We start from the raw sequence: 21162 nt of genomic DNA on the forward strand, positions 1-21162 counted from the left end.
CAAAAAGGGTCAATGCAGATAGTCCGGGTAGCTATTTAACTAACTATTTAGCTGTCTTATGGCTTGGGGGTAGAAGCTCTTCAGGGTTCTGTTGGTTCCAGACTTGGTGCATCGGTACCACTTGCAGTGTAGTAGCAGAGAAAACAGTCTATAACTTGGGTGGCTGGAATCTGACAATTATGTTGACTGTAAATCAGTATAATGTGGATGGTTATACCTGACTTCTCTGTGGCAGCTTTGGGGGTGTCCTTAGCAGTGGCTTTGGCAAATACTCCAACCGTTGGAAGGCTACTGTCTACTATCCCAATGGCCTCATAGCCTACATCAGGCCCCAGGTCACTCCTGTGGGACAAAATAGGACATGAGATACAAGGTTAGAGGAGAGGGAGCCACTGACGACTAGTGACAAGGAAACTGAATGATATGACTCGTACCAGAACATGGACTGATGCCAGTAGGGCTTATTGGCTCCCGTCATGTTCTCTCCGGCCAGCCGGCCACTCACGACTGCATGGTCATGGTGCTCCACTCGCCTGCGGCCCAGTCTGATGTCATAGAAGCACGCTGCATCACCTGCCTGTAAACAGAGGACACAAAGGATCACAACAGTGGCCTACATAGTCATGATACATCGGTAATAAATGACCACACTTTTTAATTTATAGTTTCCTTGTGCTTGAGAATGAGAGTAAAGGATGCATATCTTATGAGATGTTCTCAATCTTTCAATGGGGGAGCTCTTCTTTACTGAGAATTGACCTTTCAGAAGAAAATGAAGTAGGAGCCGAAGACAACCACTTGAATTTGCACTTACCACCCATATATTGGACCTAGCCTGCAGTTCTGCGTTGACCCGAAAGCCCCCAAAGTCAGAGTCTACCTCTAGACCTGCTGACTTGGCCAGCTCTACGCTGGGCTCCAGCCCAACAGCTGCAACAATATGGTCCGTCTTCACCACACGACCATCCTTCAGTTTGATCTCCACTTTACCATCTTTGAAGCTCACAGCTTTTACCAACGCTTCTGTGATGACCGCCACTCCCTCTGTAAAAGGTGAAAGATGAATTTCGGTATAAATAACTTACTTAAAAGAAGTATCAACCAGGCAAGGTTGGCAATGGCTGCCTCAGTCATTTCCACAGGGGAGAAGAAACTGCCATATACAGTCCATTAGTGAAACATACAAGTAATAGAGATTAAAGAGGTTTCCCCTTCTTACCGCTCTTGACTTTGGCTGTTGTCCAGTTGCTTAGATACTCCGGCAGCACCTTTCCCATGTTGCCCTTCTCAGGGAACATCTGGATTACCTCCAGGTCAGAATCAGCAGCTGGGAGAAGGATGGACAGAGACACATTACAAAAAAGGGGCATTTCACTGTGGTGAATGTTGGTTCAGTAATAGTGTCAAATTAATTGGAAAAACACATGTTTGAAAATTTGGGCCATAGACACATCCTATGTGTTTTAATCAAATCAACTATATGCACTGAGCTTGTCTGATACTTTAAGTGAACTGTTGATGAAATAATTAAGTCACACAAATGAAGAGGGAGTTCGACCAACATTTATTTGAATGTGCCTGGCCTGGCACAGACTTGCTGTGTTAAATTTTTTTTTTAAAGACGGCGAGGGACTGTGTGACTAGCATCCGTTCTCTCTCTGTCCTCCCTGCTGCAGCGACCACCACAAAACATCAACTGTGTGCCTTGTACTGTCGTGTTACTGAAATCTCTCATTTGTCTTTGACAAACATTCCCTATCGAATGCACGTGACCAATAGAATATTATTAGCACATCAATAAATTGGTTATAAACAAACTCTGAACACCGTAACAACAAAATGGATGCAGAGGACGTGACAAATAAACTCGCAACGGGGAATGTTTACTGGTTGCTCAGGAGGTAAAGGGGAAGTCTGAAGAGTGGAAAACATTTTACTAGTTGTGGAAAATACTGGATATCAAGAAAAAGAAGGTATGGAGCAAGAGCTGCGTGGATATTACGTGCACGAAACAAGTGCTGTTAGATTACAATATTTTTTCCTGACCGTTTGGAACCACATAAACACAAAAATTGTAAGTGTACTTGAGAGTCTGTTGTAATTTTAGTTTTGCATTTTATAAAGCCTTTATAACAGAAAATACTAAAAACAGTCACATTCATCTGTTAACGCAATTTCCGAAATGGAACGGTTTAGGCCTATTTATTGTTCATGCTAATTATTCAATGGTTGCTTTGTTATTTTATTTTTAAACAAAATGCTTGATTTCATTTCATATCATGAATGACTCCGATGCTGTGTGATGACATGAACAAATTAATGATTGATTCAGTAGCCTATATAAAAGTATTGAAAGGTGTTTAATTGCCATATTGTAATTACTTCGCCGCCATGGCCTATTTTTGCCTTAACTCCCTTATTTGACCTTATTTGCACTCACTGTATATATACTTTTTTCCCTACTGTATTATTGACTATGTTTTGTTCATTCCATGTGTAACTCTGTGTTGTTGTATGTGTCGAACTGCTATGCTTTATCTTGGCCAGGTCGCAGTTGCAAATGAGAACTTGTTCTCAACTTGCCTACCTGGTTAAATAAAGCTGAAATGAAAAAATAAAATAAAGCTATTAAGACTAAACAAGACGCGCTCTTAGGCTATAGCTCGATGATGGAATACAATGCTAGTAAACCTAGTAATAACATTACTTATTGATCATCATAATAGTAATAATAACAATAAGGAGATCAAGGAAAAAGGAGGGTTATCATAATAAACATAATTTGACCATTTGGAACAGCGTAAACACTAAATAACAATAATACCATGGTCCAACGAAAAAAAGTATAAAGCCTTTATTACAGCATAGCAAAATTTAAAAAACAGCCACATTTGTGAAATTGTTGCATGAGGCTTGGTGCTCACGGAATCAGTAGGCTATTATAAACAAGCACCCAAACAGGATGCGTCTTATTTCTGTAGATACAGGGCATTCAGGAAGTATTCAGACCCCTTTACTTTTGACATTTTGTTACAGCCTTATTCTAAAATGTATTAAATCGTTTTATTTCTTCATCAATCTACACACCTCATAATGACAAAGCAAAAACAGGTTTACAGGTTTAAAAACACTTGCACATTTACTTAAAAAAAATACTAAAACTGAAATATCACATTTCCTTACGTATTCAGACCACTCAGTACTTTGTTGAAGCACCTTTGGACATGATTACAGCCTCGAGTCTTGTTTTTTTAATATGTTTTTTTTAACCTTTATTTAACCAGGCAAGTCAGTTAAAGAACAAATTATTATTTACAATGACGGCCTAGGAACAGTGGGTTAACTGCATTGTTCAGAATGACAGATTTTTACCTTGTCAGCTCAGGGATTCGATCTAGCAACCTTTCGGTTACTGGCCCAGTGCTCTAACCACTAGGCTACCTGCCACCCCATATAATACCGAAAGCTTGGCACACCTGTATTTGGGGAGTTTCTCCCATTCTTCTCTGCAGATCCTCTCAAGCGCTATCAGGTTGGATGGGGAGCTTGCTGCACAGCTATTTTCAGGTCTCTCCAGAGATGTTCGATCGGGTTCAAGTCCGGGCTCTTAGCTGGGCCACTCAAGGACATTCAGAGACTTGTCCCAAAGCCACTCCTTTGTTGTCTTGGCTGTGTGCTTAGGGTCATTGTCCTCGTGGAAGGTGAACCTTTGCCACAGTCTGAGGTCCTGAGCGCTCTGGAGTAGGTTTTCATCAAGGATGTCTGTACTCCGTTCATCTGTCCCTCGATCCTGACTAGTCTCCCAGTCCCTGCAAAACATCCCCACAGCACCATGCTTGACCGTAGGGATGGTGCCAGCTTTCCTCCAGACATAACGCTTTGCATTCAGGCCAAAGGTTCAATCTTGGTTTCATCAGACCTTTTACTGAGGAGTGGCTTCAGTCTGGCCACTACCATAAAGACATGACTGGTTGAGTGCTGCAGAGATGGTTGTCCTTCTGGAAGGGTCTCCAATCTCCACAGAGGAACGTCTTAATCACCTCTCTGACCAAGGCCCTTCTCCCTCGATTGCTCAGTTTGGCTGGGTGGCCAGCTATAGGAAGAGTCTTGGTGGTTCCAAATTTCTTCCATTTAAGAATGGAGGAGGTCACTGTGTTCTTGGGGACCTTCAACACTGTAGACATTTTTTGTTACCTCCCCAGATCTGTGCCTCGACACAATCCCATCTCCGCGCTTTACGGACAATTTCTTCGACCTCATGACTTCGTTTTTGTTTTGACATTCATGGTCAACTGAGGGACAGGTCTGTGCCTGTCCAAATCATGTCCAATCAATTAAATGTATTGCTGGTGGACTCCAATCAAGTTGTAGAAACATTTCAAGGGTGATCAATGGAAACAGGATGCACCTGAGCTCAATTTCGAGTCTTATAGCAAAGGGTCTCAATATGATATTTAAATATTTATTTATTTTTGACATTTGCAACATTTCTAAAAACCTGTTTTTGCTTTGTCATTATGAGGTATTGTAATGAGAAAACAAATATTTAATCAATTTTAGAACAAGGCTGTAAAGTAACAATGTGGAAAAAGGGGTAGGAATACTGTATATAGAAATGATTTGTAAAACACGGCACATTTAACAGTTAGGCAATTGATTATAAAACTAATTAAATTGTGTTTTCCTCTCTCCTCACTTTTCTTAAGACAAGGGCTGTTTTCTCATCTCCCAACTCTGCTGCTGCATTGTCCTCAACATCAATATGCTGGTTAACTTTGTTATTATGCACATAGAAACATGGTCTAGGAAATGGCGCCAATTCAACAGCGCACTAATGTGTTTCAGAATTGCGGACAGCGACCACTATCCAACGCAGGAGAAAGCGCATTTGTTATAAAATTATATTTTATTTGTGTTGCACCAACATTCTCACATAATATAACCACCATATACAATTTTAGTTTCACATGTATGAGACTGATGGATTGTGCCATCTCCACGGTCTCCCCAATGGATAAGTCCACTGTGACAGGTGCCTTGTACACTATGAAATCTTGGTCGACCAATAGCCTATCAACCAAACAATCGAGCAGTGGACAAAATGGGGTCAGCCCTACTTAACTTACATCTCCTGCCCAGGGCACAGGCCAGCTCACTCCCCAAGAAACCTCCTCCAATGATGGTGATGGATTTGGTGTCTCTGGAGACCTTATCCAAAGCTTTGAAATCTTCAACCTAGGGATGATATCAAGTATTCCCTGTCAATGATAGCAAGTAACTACAAGTATTCCCTGTCAAAAAAACATACTTGCTGGCACTTATCTTAAACCATTTTATTTTGAATGATCGACATCACTATAGTTTTACGCAAAACAGGAAGTACATGACATAACTCAGGGCTCCATTGTAACAAACCTAACGCAATGGTAAATCGAAGTGCAGGGTAGCGCTATAGGTTCAGGGGTGTCAGAAATATTTTTACTAATTTCACCATCACAGTTATCGGTGCACTTGCTGGCGTTGGCGCGAAAGGGCTAGGTTTTGATGAATAAAACTATTTGTGGGTGTGGCGATACGTGGTTGCTTCAAGTTCTGTATTGCCTTGGAATCAACTCCAATGTTAGTCCGTTATAGTTTGTTAAATGTAGACCCATCTTTGATAAATAGGTTAACTTGAACCCATTTACAGTCCATTGTTCTAAGTAATTGCATGGCTTCAATAGCATTCACACTGATACAGGGGCCGGGCCTACTGTAAATTACATTCACACTGATACAGGGGCCGGGCCTACTGTAAATTACTGATACAGGGGCCGGGCCTACTGTAAATTACATTCACACTGATACAGGGGCCGGGCCTACTGTAAATTACATTCACACTGATACAGGGGCCGGGCCTACTGTAAATTACATTCACACTGATATAGGGGCTAGGCCTACTGTAAATTCATTATTGATAAAGGCCTAAATAGAGAAGGAATAATTCTAAACAAGTTCTAAACAAAACAACCTGTTTTAAATAGGCTGTCACTTACAGGCACCATCATTTCTCCTTGTGGGCATATAATATTAAAATGACAGACTATAGAGAGTTTAACACTTATCCTTTTCACAGTAGCTGGACAAAGATCCAATATAAATAGCAAAGGATAATGTCATTATACTGCTCCCAAATATACCTGTTTTTTTAATGACCATAATCGGAACCATCTTACAGGTCAGATCTCCAGAAGTTGCATTACAAGAGCGCTATGGACATGGTCAACATAAAACCAGGAAGGTCAATTATTCTAACAAGTTTGGTTGTAATAAAATTAAATGAAAAAGCAATATGTTGTTTTTTTAAACAATAAATGTAAAGATATCATAAAATCAACAGGTAAAAAATACAGGCATTGCTGTTGAACCAGCCTTCATTATAGCAGGCCTAAGGGAGGGCTTGGGTTTTTAACGTATGAAACGGGAAACAAGCCCTTTTTACAGGTTACAGATAACTTCTAAATACGAGGTTCACCGGTATTCACCAAGGTTCTCATCTCTCGTTTCATGACAGGCATAGACATGTAGCCTGCATCATGGAGGGGGTTTTACGCACGTCCAAAACGGGACCTACATGACTAAAATAATGTGGGCCTGCCTACAATGCATAGATAAAAAGGTAATGTCAGCTCAGTTTTACTCCTCTCAAACTTGATATTTTAAGAAAGCTTTGATGATGAAGATTTATTTCCAAGCTGTCTCAGAAGCCAAACCCTTTATCGACAGTCTTGACTACTTTGTATTTCTAAATACAAAGTATACAGAGGCACCAAAAGCACATTAGCCTACTCTTGTTCCATGTTCATATGGGCAGTGTGCTTCTTGGCTAGATAGGCTGCGTTTGAGGTCAAAATTCATGCCATAACCAACTGCGTTATCAATAAAAAAACAGCATTTGGTAGGTCTTAAATATCCCCATCAGTACTGCCTGAAATTAGCACTTAAGGACACCGCTCATATTTTCACCCTGCCCAACTGAGCTAATATAAGACAGGTAAATTGCCAAACCTGGCGTGAAGGCTGGAAAATGCCAGCGCAACTGTTTGCAATTTCGTCATGGAAAAACTAACGTGCGTTTGACACTAGCGCCACCTTAACTCCAGTCCGAAAAATAGAGCCCCCAGGCTTGTGATGCATTAACACAAGATCGCATCAATCAAGCACAAAGGCTCTCCCTGGTGGCTCTCCTTACAGATGGAACATGTCTAAGTTATGACTTGGAAGTCCCTGAAGATGACTAAAATAATTGCCCTTTCCTAACATTGTAAAGGACCTAGCTTCAGCATGTTTTGTTGTCATGTCAATGGTACCAAACACCAAATTAATGAATCATCATCTTGTGGCTTCTGCCCACACCTTTTAAAACATTGATTCTTTAGGCAATGTGTTTACCTTTCTAAACAGTGTAGTCCTCTTTGTCACCTCTTCTCCAGCTCGCTCAATCACTTGCAGATTCCTTGGGATTCCACCTTAAGAAAAAAGCTCATATTAATTACTGCTCAGTCCTAGCCTGTTGTGAATATCGCACCCAAGTCAGAAGCTAAACAGGATGCGCTCAATAAACTGGATTTTCACCATGGTTTACCTGTGGCAATCAGGCACTTATCATAGGAGATCTCTGTGTCGTCACTCAGTGTCACTTTGTTGCCCCTCACGTCCATGTGCACCACCTGAAGAAGATTAGGGAAGGTTTGATAAAAATGTGATATTAGGACAACATGCTCATCACTCACAGATTATTCTTCATGGAGGTTGGGTGCTGGATTCGCATTAGTAAAATACATTGAGTGAAATGGACAGCACTCTAAGGATACGGTTTAATAATTTATTCACCAATAAATCATTCACCAATAATTTAATTATTAAAGATTATCCTTGGAGTGCTGTCCATTGCAATCTCCAAGAAGGTTTGATAAATCCTTTTACTAAATCGGAATAAGTTTGGAAAAGATAGTATAACTAATGAAATGTAAGCAAATTCTTCAATTATATAGAATATAGCTCAAGACCAGAATGCTATAAAAACAAACAAGCACCAACCTTTTTCCCAGTGAGCACAGCCACTCCTCCATTCTCCACTTTCTCCAAATCCTGAGGACTAACATAGAATGAGGGAGGCTGGAAGTAGATGCTGAAAACCAGAAATAAACATGCATTAATACAAGAATATTGCACATGTTGATTGTGTTCTGTTAACATGTGAGCACACACACACACCTCCTCTCCTTGCCATTCCACTGTTTGAAGCGCAGGGTGTCAACCACACTGGGGTCATCAGAGAACCACAGCTCCTTGGAGAGAGGAGGCCTCATGTATGGAAGGTCTGGTTCATCAGTGATAATCAACACCTGTGGACAGATATCAAAAGAAAAATAGATTAGTTATGGTCTAAAGAAATCAACATGAGGTAGGACTGCAATTACTCTGCAAAACGTATACCATAATGAGCCTGCTATCATAACACAGCTTGCTAAGTTCTTGGTCACTCCATAGATCAACAACAGAGAGGCCCACTAACCCTGGCTCCTGGGTCCCTGGCCCTGATGGAGCGTGCTGCAGCGAAGGAGGCCGTGCCTCCGCCAATCAAGAGGTAGGGGGCGTGTGAGGGAAACTCTACAGGGGTAGGTGCAGGGACCTCAGCAGGTGCAACAGTTGCAGGTTCCGCAGCTGGGACAGCAAATAGGTAAAATCACTGCCTGGTCTGATACTGTGGACTCAGAGGTAGACCCCAAGCATGCTCCATCCTGCTGTACAATAGAAAACCTCAAGTCTAAAAACACCAGAACCATGTGTAGGAGATTATCATTTAGCCGTACAATGACCATTGCACAAGTAACCTTAAAAAGGAAAGGAGATTCAAATGGAGTTAAGGAAAAACAAAAAAAGTTAAATTGTTATCCATCCATGTGAGAGCTTTATCACTTAGCATAAACAGGACCCAAACATAGACAACGAGTAACCTTAACGGGGAAGGAGAAAATGAAAACGTAACCATAAACAGAAAATGAATAAAGAAATAAAAAGGAGATGTGTTGGAAGTAACCATATCGTGTTTACAGAAAAACCCATAGTGCTGTGTTGTCTGTCTGCCCCCCCCCCACTCCAGCAGAGGTTGGACTCAGGTCTTACCACTCTCTGTCTCTGTCGTAGTTTGCGGCTCCGCTGTTTCTGCAGGAAGGCTTCCTGCTACTGGTGTTGGTTCTGTTAGTATAACCGAAGCGTTAGGCAATTGGGAAAAAAATCTGAAAAATCTATTTTGATCATTGAAAAATATGGGATCATTTTCCCATACACTGGTCTGAGTGCTTACCACTCTTCACAATGGGAGCAGGAGGCTCTTCTGTAACCTCTACGGGGGACGGTTCCACTGAAGGTTCTGTTTAGCACAATGGCATTTTAAAAATGTAACGGCTTATTCATTATGCTAGTAGTGACTTCACAAAAAATAAATAAAGACTTCATCTTCATTGGCCAAAGCTCTTACCAATCAGAGCCTGTGCACTTGGCTGCTCCACTGCTTCTTCTGAGACAGATACAAGTGCTGCTTCTGTTAGCATGGGTCCTAAATTATTATTATTAACTCTATTTCAACTAAAATAAAAATGAACAATGATTTATTCCAGGAAGTCAGATCTTACCACTCTTAACTACTGGATCAGCATCAGGCGTCCCTACTGATTCTTCAGGAGCTGGTTCTACCACCGATTCAGGTGCTGTTGAGGGTAATCCATAGTCCATGATTATGGGTGAACTCCACATCAAAAACCTACAGGAGTGGAAGGCCTGCTTTCTTCATCCATGCAACCATGCCTTACCAATCTCAGCCTCTGGTGTGGTGGGAGGATCCTCTTGTTCCACTGCAGCAACTTCAGGGGACACTTTGTGTATTTGACCAACATTCTTTAAAAAAGTTCTGGGGGTCTATGATACTTACAGGCCAAGCATTGATTTGACTAAAATGGGGAGTATTCTTCTAGCAACTTTAAGCCATCACCCTCACCTTCAACAATAGGGGTTACTTCCGGAGTTTCCACAGGAGCATCTTCCGTAACAGGTGCAATCTCTGTTAGTAGGCATGACCGTAAAGGTTAAGGGGAGTGGTACAAAAACACAACGCTTGAAAATGTGCTGCACTGGTTTTAGCTCTTCTCCAGTTGATATGACGTAGGCAGCTTAACGGACTTCATAGAGGAGTAAACTGTAAAGGTGGGATCTGCCTCCTTCAATTAACACAACCAGAACATTAAGGCAAAACATAATGCAATAACACACAACAATATGTAATAAAAATAAAAAACAGAACATTCACATAACATCTAGTAGTTATTACGGGAAAAGAAGCAGAGATTGGAAAGGCTGTGGTGTTAGTCAAGATGGTAAACTATTCAAATCAAACTTATTAAAGTTTGATTGACACAGAAAATGTGAGACAGCAGTAGATCCATTCATAATCATGGACCTGTGGGCTAGGTATTGTCAACCAACAAACTCCAATGACGATGCCCCCACCAACATGTCCCAACCAATTACCACATCCTAGCTATACGTTTGAAATAGTACACATTACATTCAAGGACATGGTATGGTGGGGCATGTGAGTGTAGTTCCAGAACACATGTGTTGTCACAAAACAAGATTGGATGAGTACACATTGCACCCAGACAGTTGATCCAAGTTTGAGAAGACAAAAACATTTGCAGAATAGGAACAAAGTAGACAACAGGGAAATGTGCTGACGGGAGGTGAGCCACTTGAAGAGGGCGTTAAAACAGAGAAATTGTCACATGCCACAGATAGAAGATGTTTGACCAGAAACCGTCCCCATGCAGCACTCAGGACAGGCAACTACTAGTTCTCAGTCTCTGAACTTAAGCATCGCTATACACATAATGGGGTGTGAATGCGTTTGGAAGTTCCAGACGTGACGGAGGAATATAAGTATATAAATAGCTATCTATTCTATAGAACTTGTAGATAGTTCCGTTGTTTCACAGGGAGCGGGTTCCTCTGGAGGTGGGGAGCTCTCCTCCATAGCTGAAAGTGACACCTCGCTCTCAGCCGCTATAGGCTCAGAGCTCTCCTCGCTCTCAGCCGCTATAGGCTCAGAGCTCTCCTCGCTCTCAGCCGCTATAGGCTCAGAGACCGAACCCTGCACAGAGGTCTCTTCATGGTGAGAGATCACATGCAAACTCAACACATATATGTATAGCTAAAGGCCTTCTACCCTGCTGCAACAGTTAAGGGACATATAATTTACCAAACTTAAAGGATCAAGCTCAGCAAAGCTAAAGGCAGCCTGGTAAGTGCAAGATGATAGACAATGACGAGGTTGAACAAATGGAAAGCAGAAGCATGGTAGGTTGGTAGACAAAACTATAGGTTTTCATGTGTTAGCTTTACTTTGAACACAATTTACAAACTATTAATAACAGCCAAATTAGTGTTGCAAACAGAAGTGACATTGGTGTGATGCCAGGGGTAACTGCTTTATAGAGTATTCATGTTTTCAGTGAAATCTTGCTCTGCCCACCAAACTTTAAAATCTGAAAAGTCACAAATAAAAACCGAACCATCCATGTAAATTAAAACAATATCCAACATAAGAATCCATGCCCCCTAGTGGTGCTTTTCCAGAGTTTGACAATAAACATCTAAATATGAAATATACAGTACATTCGGAAAGTATTCAGTCCCCTTGACATTTTACACATTTTGTTACGTTACAGCCTTATTGTATTTATTCAATTTTAGAATATGTTCTCATCAATCTACACACAATACCCATAAAGACAAAGCGATAACAGGTTGTTAGCTCATGTAGCTCATGTATTCAAAATGAAAAACAGAAATACCTTATTTACATAAGTATGCAGACCCTTTGCCATGAGACTCTAAATTGAGCTCAGGTGCATCCAGTTGCCATTGATCCTCAAATCAAATGTTATTTGTCACATGCGCCAAATACAACAGGTGAAATGCTTACTTTACAAGCCCTTAACCAACAGTGAAGTTCAAGAAATAGTTAAGAAAATATTGAATAAATAAAATAAAAAGTAACAGTAGAACTACATAACATTAACAAGGCTATATACAGGGAGCCCGGTACAGAGTAAATGTGCAGGGGCACAGGTTAATCGAGATAGTTTGTAAATGTAGGTGGGGGTAAAGTGACTATGCATACATGGTAAACAGCGAGTAACAGCAGTGTAAAAACAAAGGGGGGGTGGCCATTTGATTAGCTGTTCTGCAGACTTATAGCTTGGGGGTAGAAGCTGTTAAGGGGCCTTTTGGACCAACACCTGGCATTCCGGTACCGCTTGCCGTGCGGTAGCAGAGAGAAGTCTATGACTTGGGTGACTGGAGTCTGACAATTTTTGGGGCCTTCCTGACACCACCTGGTATATAGGTCCTAGATGGCAGGAAGCTTGACCCCAGTGTTGTACTGGGCCGTTCGCACTACCCTCTGTAGCGCCTTACGGTCAAGATACCGAGCAGTTGCCATACCAGGCGGTGATGCAACCGGTCAGGATGCTTGCGATGGTGCAGCTGTACAACTTTTTGGGATCTGGAGACCCATGCTAAATCTTTTCAGTCTCCTGAGGGGGAAAAGGTGTTGTCGTGCCCTCTTCACAACTGCCTTGGTGTGTTTGCACCATGATAATTTGTTGGTGATGGGGACACCAAAGAACTTGAAACTCTCGACCCGCTCCACTTCAGCCCCATCGATGTTAATGGGGGTTTGTTCGCCCCTCCTTTTCCTGTAGTCCACGATTATCTCCTTTGTCTTGCTCACATTGAGGGAGAGGTTGTTGGCCTGGCACCACACTGATAGGTCTTTGACCTCCTCCCTATAGGCTGTCTCATCGTTGACAGTGATCAGGCTTGCCACTGTTGTGTTATCCTTAAGATGTTTCTACAACTTGGAGTCCACCTGTGGTGACATGATTTGGAAAAAAGGCACACACCTGTCTATATCTGGTCCCACAGTTGACAGTGTATCTCAGAGCAAAAACCAAGCCATGAGGTGGAAGAAATTGACAGTAGACATCAGAGACAGGATTGTGTTGAGGCACATATCTGGGGAAGGTACCAAAACATTTCTGCAGCATTGAAGATCCCCAAGAACAAAGTGTCCTCCAGCATTCTTAAATGGAAGAAGTTTGGAACCACCAAGACTCTTCCTAGAGCTGTCTGCCCGGCCAAACCGAGCAATCATGGGAGAAGGACCTTGGTCAGGGGGGTGAACAAGAACCCGATGGTACTGACAGACAGAGCTCCTCTGTTGAGAACCTTCCAGAAGGACGACAATCTCTGCAGCACTCCACCAATCACGCCTTTAAGGTAGAGTGGCCAGACGGAAGACACATGACAGCCCACTTCGGAGTTTGCCAAAAGGCACCTAAAGGACACTCAGACCATGAGAAACAAGATTCTCTGGTCTGATGTAACCACGACTGAATATTCAGGATTGAGGGAAAGATGAACAGAGAGATCCTGGATGAAAACCTGCTTTCGAGTGCTCAGGACCTCAGACTGGGGCAAAGGTTCACCTTCAAACAAGACAACGACACTTAGCACACAGCCAAGACAACTCAGGAGTGGCTTCGGGACAAATCTCTGTATGTCCTTGAGTGCCCTAGCCAGAGCCCAAACCCTATCGAACATGTCTAGAGAGACCTGAAAATAGCTGTGCAGCAACGCTCCCCATCCAACCTGACAGAGCTTGAGAGGATCTGCAGAGAATGGGAGAAACTCCACAAATACAGGTGTGCCAAGCTTGTAGCTTTATACCAAAGACTTGAGGCTGTAATCGCTGCCAAAAAGGTACTGAATTAAGGATCTGAATACTTATGTAAAATCTTTATATATATATATATATATCAAAATGCGCAAACATTTCTAAAAACCCGTTTTTGCTTTGTCATTATGGGGTATTATTATGTGTAGCTTGTGTGTGTGGGGGGGACACAATTGAATCCATTTTAGAATAAGGCTGTATGGTATCAAAATTTTGAAAAAGTGAAGGGGTCTGAATACTTTCCAAATGCACTGTATAACTAGGCTTACATGTTTTTCCTCTTAAGAAAAGTCCACAAATAATCCTTTATTCCAGGTTTTGAACAAGGGTTTATAAAATTTCTCGTAAAAAAAGGCTCAATGCCTAGCTAGAACGCACCGGGTCAAATTGAAGAATAATTTTGCTTTAATCTGAACTATGCAACATAATTTAGCCTTTTATGATTCTCACCTGACCACTAATGTTATACCATCATGCACATTGTTACATAAAACAGAGAGACTACATGTATGACATAAGGGTTGGGGACAGGATTGTTATCGACAAGCAACTAAAAATTCTCACCTTGTGGAGTTTCAGCAGCTTGTTCGCCTGAAAGACAAGATGTACACCACACGAGTAATTTTGTTTAAATGTAAAGACCAAAAAATGCAAATGTGACTTTAGACTGCCAATGTGTGTTATGAATCAAACCTTCTCACCTGGGGCCTCTGTGATTGGTTGTTCTGGCACTACCTTATTTGGTCTGGAAGCAATTTCATTAATTCGTTCCTGATATCGCTCTTTGTCTCCTTTGATGGTGCGGTAAGCCTGTGAAGTTACAAAACATTACATCTTTAAACCTCTTTTCTGGGATTTTTCTGCCATTGAAATCATTGGGCAGGACGCCTAAACGTTTTTTTTGTTCAAGATACCCATGTCCAAACAGTGTAAAAATACATTTGCTTTCAGGATGGAAAAACACGCAGTATTTGTTTTTTTAAATATAATCATTGAGAACTAACAAATCACCAAAATAAAAGCTAGACAGTCAGGGAGAAGTGAAAATGACAAAAACCATACATTTAGCAGTATTGATTTTGTTATTATGTTTGAGCAAAATAACAGCATTAGCCATAGCAAAATGCATAGAATTGCAGGAAACTAGCAAAAACATTTTTTTAATTAAATATTTTGTTTTTTTAATCTACTTCGCCAAAATGGGGGCATCTAAAATGTTATCTAAAATCCAGTCATGCTGACAGGCCCGACTACCTAGGCCCCTTTTTGACCCTCCAACTCAGTTGAATCTTAAATGACTACATTTGCCAAGTTTAAAACCAGAAGGTCCAACACACAGTATTTAAAGGCCTCTGTCAAAAGACATGTAATGAATGGGTGAATGAGGCAAGAGGGCAATGACAACAACTGTTCAATTCCATTGAATAAAGTCCATACATAATCATTAATAGGGTGACCCACACAGTTCTGGCCAAAAGTCAGAAGACATCAAATGCAGACCAGACTTGAAATAGCACCTTACAGTTTGAAGCCCTGATGACATTTTGACTGAACTAAAACGGTCATCAGCTACAAAGGTCAACAACCTATGGTGTCCAATATATTTGCCCTACTTGTTTTTTTAAAGCTAGCCTATAGCACTAAGCAGGTGCACGTGACAGTACACTTTCACAACAAAGCATGATTCACAGTACTACAATCAAAATCCTTTGCATTCACATTGTGATTAGACAAAATAATAATGCACTGAAACTAGTGTGCATTACTGAAAGAAATGGGCAGGACACTTATTACTTACATAAAATCCTCCCCCTACACAGGTTGCTCCCACTAGGAGGTAGTACAAGTTGTTGTCCCCTCCACTCCCTGGAGTTCCTGAGGACATGTGGGCCTGTGGAACCAGTGGCAGTCTTCTCTCATTGTTCAACACTGAAATGAATCAAGGTGTGTGTTAAGTAAGCTGGGCTGGAGCAAAAGCCTGAACATATAGTAGCTGTCCAGGACTAGAGTTGAGGACTCCTGCTGTAGTGTTTTCCATTAGGCTAACTCAAATAGTACATTACTTTTCAGTGGATTAATGGTTATAAAGTAAACAGAAATAGCCTGCATGTGACAAGTTATGACACTAGTCAATCATTCTGGTGATTTCATAAAGGTAGTTTAACATATCAGTTGAATCTGTTCTTTGTCTCACCATCTCAATAAGACCTTATCTGCAAAGAAAACCTGACTGGCTGATAATGATGCATGGCTCAATCATACTAATACTTCCTAAAATACATATACACCTGATGGATGATCCAGTTTGACATTATAAACAGTCTGAAATAAGCGGTGTGTATTTGCACCCGAGACCGAGACAAGCCAAGCTTCCCCCAAGTTATATAATTTCTTCAAACATTTGAAAATTGCCCAAAATGTGAGAAACAAATTACTGACGTTTCAAGTTCAGTAAGCCAGCTGAGCTAGATGTGAACTTTTTTTCCTACAGAAAATATGTCACGATGGTCCAATGAAGTTGAGATGACGGTGCCCACCACGTAGCCACGGTGGACATGCTTTCTAGCAACGACCTTGGCGGAATACATGGCCATGGGGAGGTTGCGCCACAACAGTTATGATAAGACAGGGAGGGCCACGTCGGTTTAAACGCGAGAATATTTCATCCTAGTTAGCAGACATACCTGTGTGTTTCATTACCCACCATGCGAAATGTTGCTAACTAATCTAACGTTAGTAACTAGCTAGCCAACGTTAAATGTATGTCTAGTTAGCTAGCTAGCTACCTATGACACTTAATTAACGTTAGCTAGCTAACTAGCCGCATCTGTAGTTAGTGCATTTTACTGCACATTAACGTTACTGACTAGCTACCCTAGCAAAGTTATCAGACTGAAGTAGTTCATGTTTGACTTGGGGTGTAGTGTACAGTGAAACCGGCTAACCACTGCACCGTTTCAAAGTTGCACATGCTATCCAGGGCTCACCAAGCTGCTAACGTTACTTACATACTCCCCTTGCATTTTGCCGGCACAAAGTTGAAGAGGATCTGGCGAGTGGGGCTAACTTCTTCCACAGGTTTTTACACGTCCACATTTCGAGTTCACGACAGAGAAACCGCTAGCTACAAGCTAGATCTGTACAACAATGTCGTTGGCTCGCTTTTGCCAGAGACTCAAACAGCTAGTACCTCTGAAGTATAATTAGAACGGCTAGTACTAGCTACAAGGCCAGACAGATTTTTTTTTTTTAGGTCATCTGATTCAAAAGCGTTTTTTGTCATCACGCAATGCCCGCCCATCTCACCATTTCATTTGGTGGTTTACTTTATGTGTGCATGTTCTTTCGATGCACATTGGCTCACACTCATGTGTTCGAGCATATCAACAATTTCTCTGGTTTCAATTTTACGCAGTTGGTGTGCTCAAGACTGAGAAAGTAGGCTTGCTCTAATAAATAGATTGTACAAAATAATGATTACAGCAAATATGGTTTAAAACTTTGAGATCTGGTGCTAAAACCCCCAGTGTATTCTAAAACCAGAGCTGGAGAAGCATAACTGTCACTGAAAAATCAGTTGGTGCCATTTATTTATTACATTGTTTGGAACAATATTCAAGAAAAATATTGTCATGGCGGGATTTCAAACTGGATGTGTATATTAATTCGCGCATAATAATAATATTATGGCTTTACTATTTACCACCATTGTTCTTCTCGCTGTTCCTGCAGACCGTTCTCGAGTTTACAAGTAAATTATAATTCCTGACATTTCTGAGTACATTCCGGTTCGACCTAGCTAACAAACTGCCCAGTTAGCTCTGTAGCTGGCAAGATAGATAGCAAGAGGGGAAAAATGGCAGAATACACTCTAGCCTATATACTTACTTAACTTTTTTTAAACTCTGTTGTCACTTTACGAGATGTGTACCTGGGCAACATATTTTCTTATCATCATGATGCTTCTCAATCTGTCAGCAATGTGGACACTGACTTTAAACGCCATCAGCCTGATCAGATCAGGCACATTTGACAAATGTGGAGCATCCTAGTGAGGTTCTGGATCTGAACTTTTTGGTAGCTAATAGCAATTTATTTTCAACAGTTTGAATTAACATAGTGTAACGACCCTGGGTTTATAAGCGCGGAAATTGACGAGCATGCTTTTGTGGCACAGTCGATATCGCGCCGGACCTCGGGCTAGAAGGTCGAGGGTTCGATACCTGCTCCCCTGCTGTTTCATTATACTGGTGTCAGAAGTGATCGGACCTTGCATCCACGACAGTGCGTGTGCTTGGCTGGTGAGCGCGTTCCTGTAAGACGCAAGCTAGCTGGAGGGACGTCGAAGGGACGCGCTCTTTGTAACGACCCTGGTTTTATTAACGCGATTTATACTGTGCCACACGAGTATGCTTTCGCAGCACAGTCGATAACGCGCCGGAACTCGGGCTCGAAGGTCGAGGGTTCGAGACCTGCTCCTTGCTGTTTCATTACAATAATGTGTAAAAACATCACTTCACCTTGCAGGATAGTGTACAGATGAGTTCCACAGTGTTTCCTGAGGATACAACGAGCTGTCTCAATCTATTAGCCAGTTTTACTCTGGCATAAGAATAGTGGGGGAGAACTATCCAATGACATCTATTTATCAGTAAATTGTATCTCTGAAGAATTTACCTTTCCATTATTCTTCATCTAGCTGGCTAATCTGTGTCTCATCTGCATTGTGGATTTTTATTTGGATTTCATGTAATGGACATAGAAAATTGTCCAAATTGGTGAAGTAAAATGAAAAATAACTTGTTTAAAATAATTATAAAAAACAGAAAAGTGGTGCGCAAAAATATGTGGTTCACCCCCTATGCTATGAAGCCCCTAAATAAGATATAGTGTAACCAATTATCTTCAGTAGTAACATTATTAGTTCAATAAAGTCCACCTGTGTGCAATCTAAGTGTCACATGATCTCAGTAAAAATACACCTGTTCTGAAAGGCCTCACAGTATGTAACACCACTACTCAAGGGGCACCATGAAGACCAAGGAGCTCTCCAAACAGGTCAGGGACAAAGTTGTGGAGAAGTACGGATCAGGGTTGAGTTATAAAACATATCCCATGGAGCACCATTAAATCCATTATTAAAAAATGGAAAGAATATGGCACCAGAACAAACCTGCCAAGAAGGGCATTAATCAGAGAGGCAACAGAGACTAAAGATAACCAAGAAGGAGCTGCAAAGCTCCACAGTGGAGATTGGAGTATCTGTCCATAGGGACGCTTTAAGTCGTACACTCCACAGAGCTGGGCTTTATGGAAGAGTGGCCAGAAAAAATGCCATTGCTTAAAGAGAAAAATAAGCAAACACGTTTGGTGTTCGCCAAAAGGCACGTGGGAGACTAAAATAGAGCTTTTTGGCCATCAAGGAAAATGTCTGGCACAAACCCAACACCTCTCATCACCATCCCCACAGTGAAGCATGGTGGTGGCAGCATCATGCTGTGGGGATGTTTTTCATCAGCAGGGACTGGGAAATTGGTCAGAATGATGGATGGTGCTAAATACAGGGAAATTCTTGAGGGAAACCGGTTTGTCTTCCAGAGATTTGAGACGAAGGTTCACCTTCCAGCAGGACAATAACCCTAAACTTACTGATAAAGCAACACCTTTGAGTGGTTTAAGGGGAAACATTTAAATGTCTTGGAATGGCCTAGTCAAAGCCCAGACCTCAATCCAATTGAGAATCTGTGGTATGACTTAAAGATTGCTGTACACCAGCAGAACCTATACAACTTGAAGGAGCTGGAAGTTTTGCCTTGAAGAATGGGCAAAAATCCCAGTGGCTAGATGTGCCAAGCTTAAAGAGACAAACCCCAAGAGACTTGCAGCTGTAATTGCTGCAAAGGTGTCTCTTCAACAAAGTATTGACTTATAGTTACGCACGCTCAAGTTGTTTTTCTGTCCAATTTCTTGTTTCACAAATATTTTGCATCTTCAAAGTGGTAGGCATGTTGTGTAAATCAAATGATACAAACCCCCCAAAATCTATTTTAATTCCAGGTTGTAAGGAAACAAAATAGGAAAAATGCCAAGGGTGGTGAAGACACTTTCACAAGTCACTGTACTTCAAAATGATGTCCATCACTGATTGGTAATGGTCAAAACCTATTCCCTGCACTTGGAATGGATATTCCCGGAATATGGTCATGGAGCCAACAGAATACGGTAGCTTTTTGCTCCATCTTCAACAATGCAAAGTAGACAATTGGTTTTGGGCAAAATGTGATTGTGTTTACAATTGTACATCTGATATTTTCCTGCATGCTGACATTTTCATTCAGCAGCATCTTAGAGATGGGCTCCCGAGTGGCACAGGGTCTAAGGCACTGCATCCCAGTGCAAAAGGCATCATTACAGTCCCTGGTTTGAATACAGGCTGTTCCACATCCGGCCGTGATTGGGAGTCCCATAGGGCGGCGCACAATTGGCCCAGCGTCACCCAGGTTTGGCCGTCATTGTAAATAAGCATTTGTTCTTGACTAGTTAAAGGTTACACATCCTAGTATTATCCACGAGTACTTTTGAAGTAACACTTGACAGTGAGTTAGTGTTGTCCTTTAAGTGGCTTACTGTGGAGCTTCCCAAACTTTTTCACTCATGAAATAGATGTGGCAGTCTATGGCCATATGCACTGTCCCCTCTTGTTGGCTAATGTCTAATGCATGACTCAAACATTACAGCAAAATCAACAGGCTAAAAACATTAGCTGACATGGTCTGGATCTGGACATTTCTGTCAAGTTCTAAATAACTCACGTTCTACAATGACAAGAGAAACTGCTGATGCATTACCTCATTTCAAAATCGATCACCTTGTATTGCATCGATGGGTAGAAACACTTAACTAAAGTTCTCAAATATACAGAATATTAGTGTTCTATTAGTTCCCCTTTCTCTACAGATAGACCAATGTGGTCCAAGCTTCAATTAGGATATATCCCTACTTTGAGATCTTGGATGGTTGCTTGTAGTTAACATGCAGGCTAAGTCTACACGTCAAGCTAACGTGAGACTGTCTCATGGCTAAATTAAGGTCTGCACTAAGCAGCATGCTGCGGGTTCAAGCCTGATGTCTTGCCACATTCCTGCTGCCTTTGGAAACATGGAATACCTCGTAGCTTGCCCCCCCCCCCCCCATTTAACGGCAACTATAAAAGAAAGGTATTACTGAAAGACCTGAAGAATGTCAAATCAATAGGGAATTACCCTTTTGTTTTGATCTGTAAATAAATGTCAAGCGCAGTTTGTCAATGTGGTGAGTTGTAGACT

The 21162-nt window shown here is 41.5% G+C and overlaps 1 protein-coding gene across 7 annotated transcripts in view; it reads right to left on the minus strand.

The window, feature by feature from the left end:
* LOC139422934 (apoptosis inducing factor mitochondrion associated 1) overlaps nucleotides 1-17120 on the minus strand; it is a 21024-nt gene extending 3904 nt beyond the window's left edge. Inside the window, exons 1-20 of one of the 7 annotated variants that reach the window (XM_071174419.1) lie at nucleotides 16846-17073; nucleotides 15636-15766; nucleotides 14539-14647; nucleotides 14402-14428; nucleotides 10040-10102; nucleotides 9855-9905; nucleotides 9678-9752; nucleotides 9524-9562; nucleotides 9350-9415; nucleotides 9169-9240; nucleotides 8558-8706; nucleotides 8257-8387; nucleotides 8080-8170; nucleotides 7625-7709; nucleotides 7432-7508; nucleotides 5127-5235; nucleotides 1220-1327; nucleotides 815-1044; nucleotides 435-577; nucleotides 218-342 (exon numbers count right to left, since the gene is read on the minus strand). In XM_071174419.1, the coding sequence (XP_071030520.1) occupies nucleotides 218-342; nucleotides 435-577; nucleotides 815-1044; nucleotides 1220-1327; nucleotides 5127-5235; nucleotides 7432-7508; nucleotides 7625-7709; nucleotides 8080-8170; nucleotides 8257-8387; nucleotides 8558-8706; nucleotides 9169-9240; nucleotides 9350-9415; nucleotides 9524-9562; nucleotides 9678-9752; nucleotides 9855-9905; nucleotides 10040-10102; nucleotides 14402-14428; nucleotides 14539-14647; nucleotides 15636-15766; nucleotides 16846-16933 (1969 nt within the window). In that variant the 5' untranslated portion in view covers nucleotides 16934-17073. Of the gene's footprint in view, nucleotides 1-217; nucleotides 343-434; nucleotides 578-814; nucleotides 1045-1219; nucleotides 1328-5126; nucleotides 5236-7431; nucleotides 7509-7624; nucleotides 7710-8079; nucleotides 8171-8256; nucleotides 8388-8557; nucleotides 8707-9168; nucleotides 9241-9349; nucleotides 9416-9523; nucleotides 9587-9677; nucleotides 9753-9854; nucleotides 9906-10039; nucleotides 10103-14401; nucleotides 14429-14538; nucleotides 14648-15635; nucleotides 15767-16845 lie in introns of all 7 variants that reach the window. The other 6 variants (XM_071174420.1, XM_071174422.1, XM_071174421.1 and 3 more) reach the window with 6 other exon arrangements.
* Nucleotides 17121-21162: the final 4042 nt, after the last annotated feature.

This window comes from Oncorhynchus clarkii, chromosome 12 (genome assembly GCF_045791955.1).
Source record: "Oncorhynchus clarkii lewisi isolate Uvic-CL-2024 chromosome 12, UVic_Ocla_1.0, whole genome shotgun sequence".
Lineage (NCBI taxonomy): Eukaryota > Metazoa > Chordata > Actinopteri > Salmoniformes > Salmonidae > Oncorhynchus > Oncorhynchus clarkii.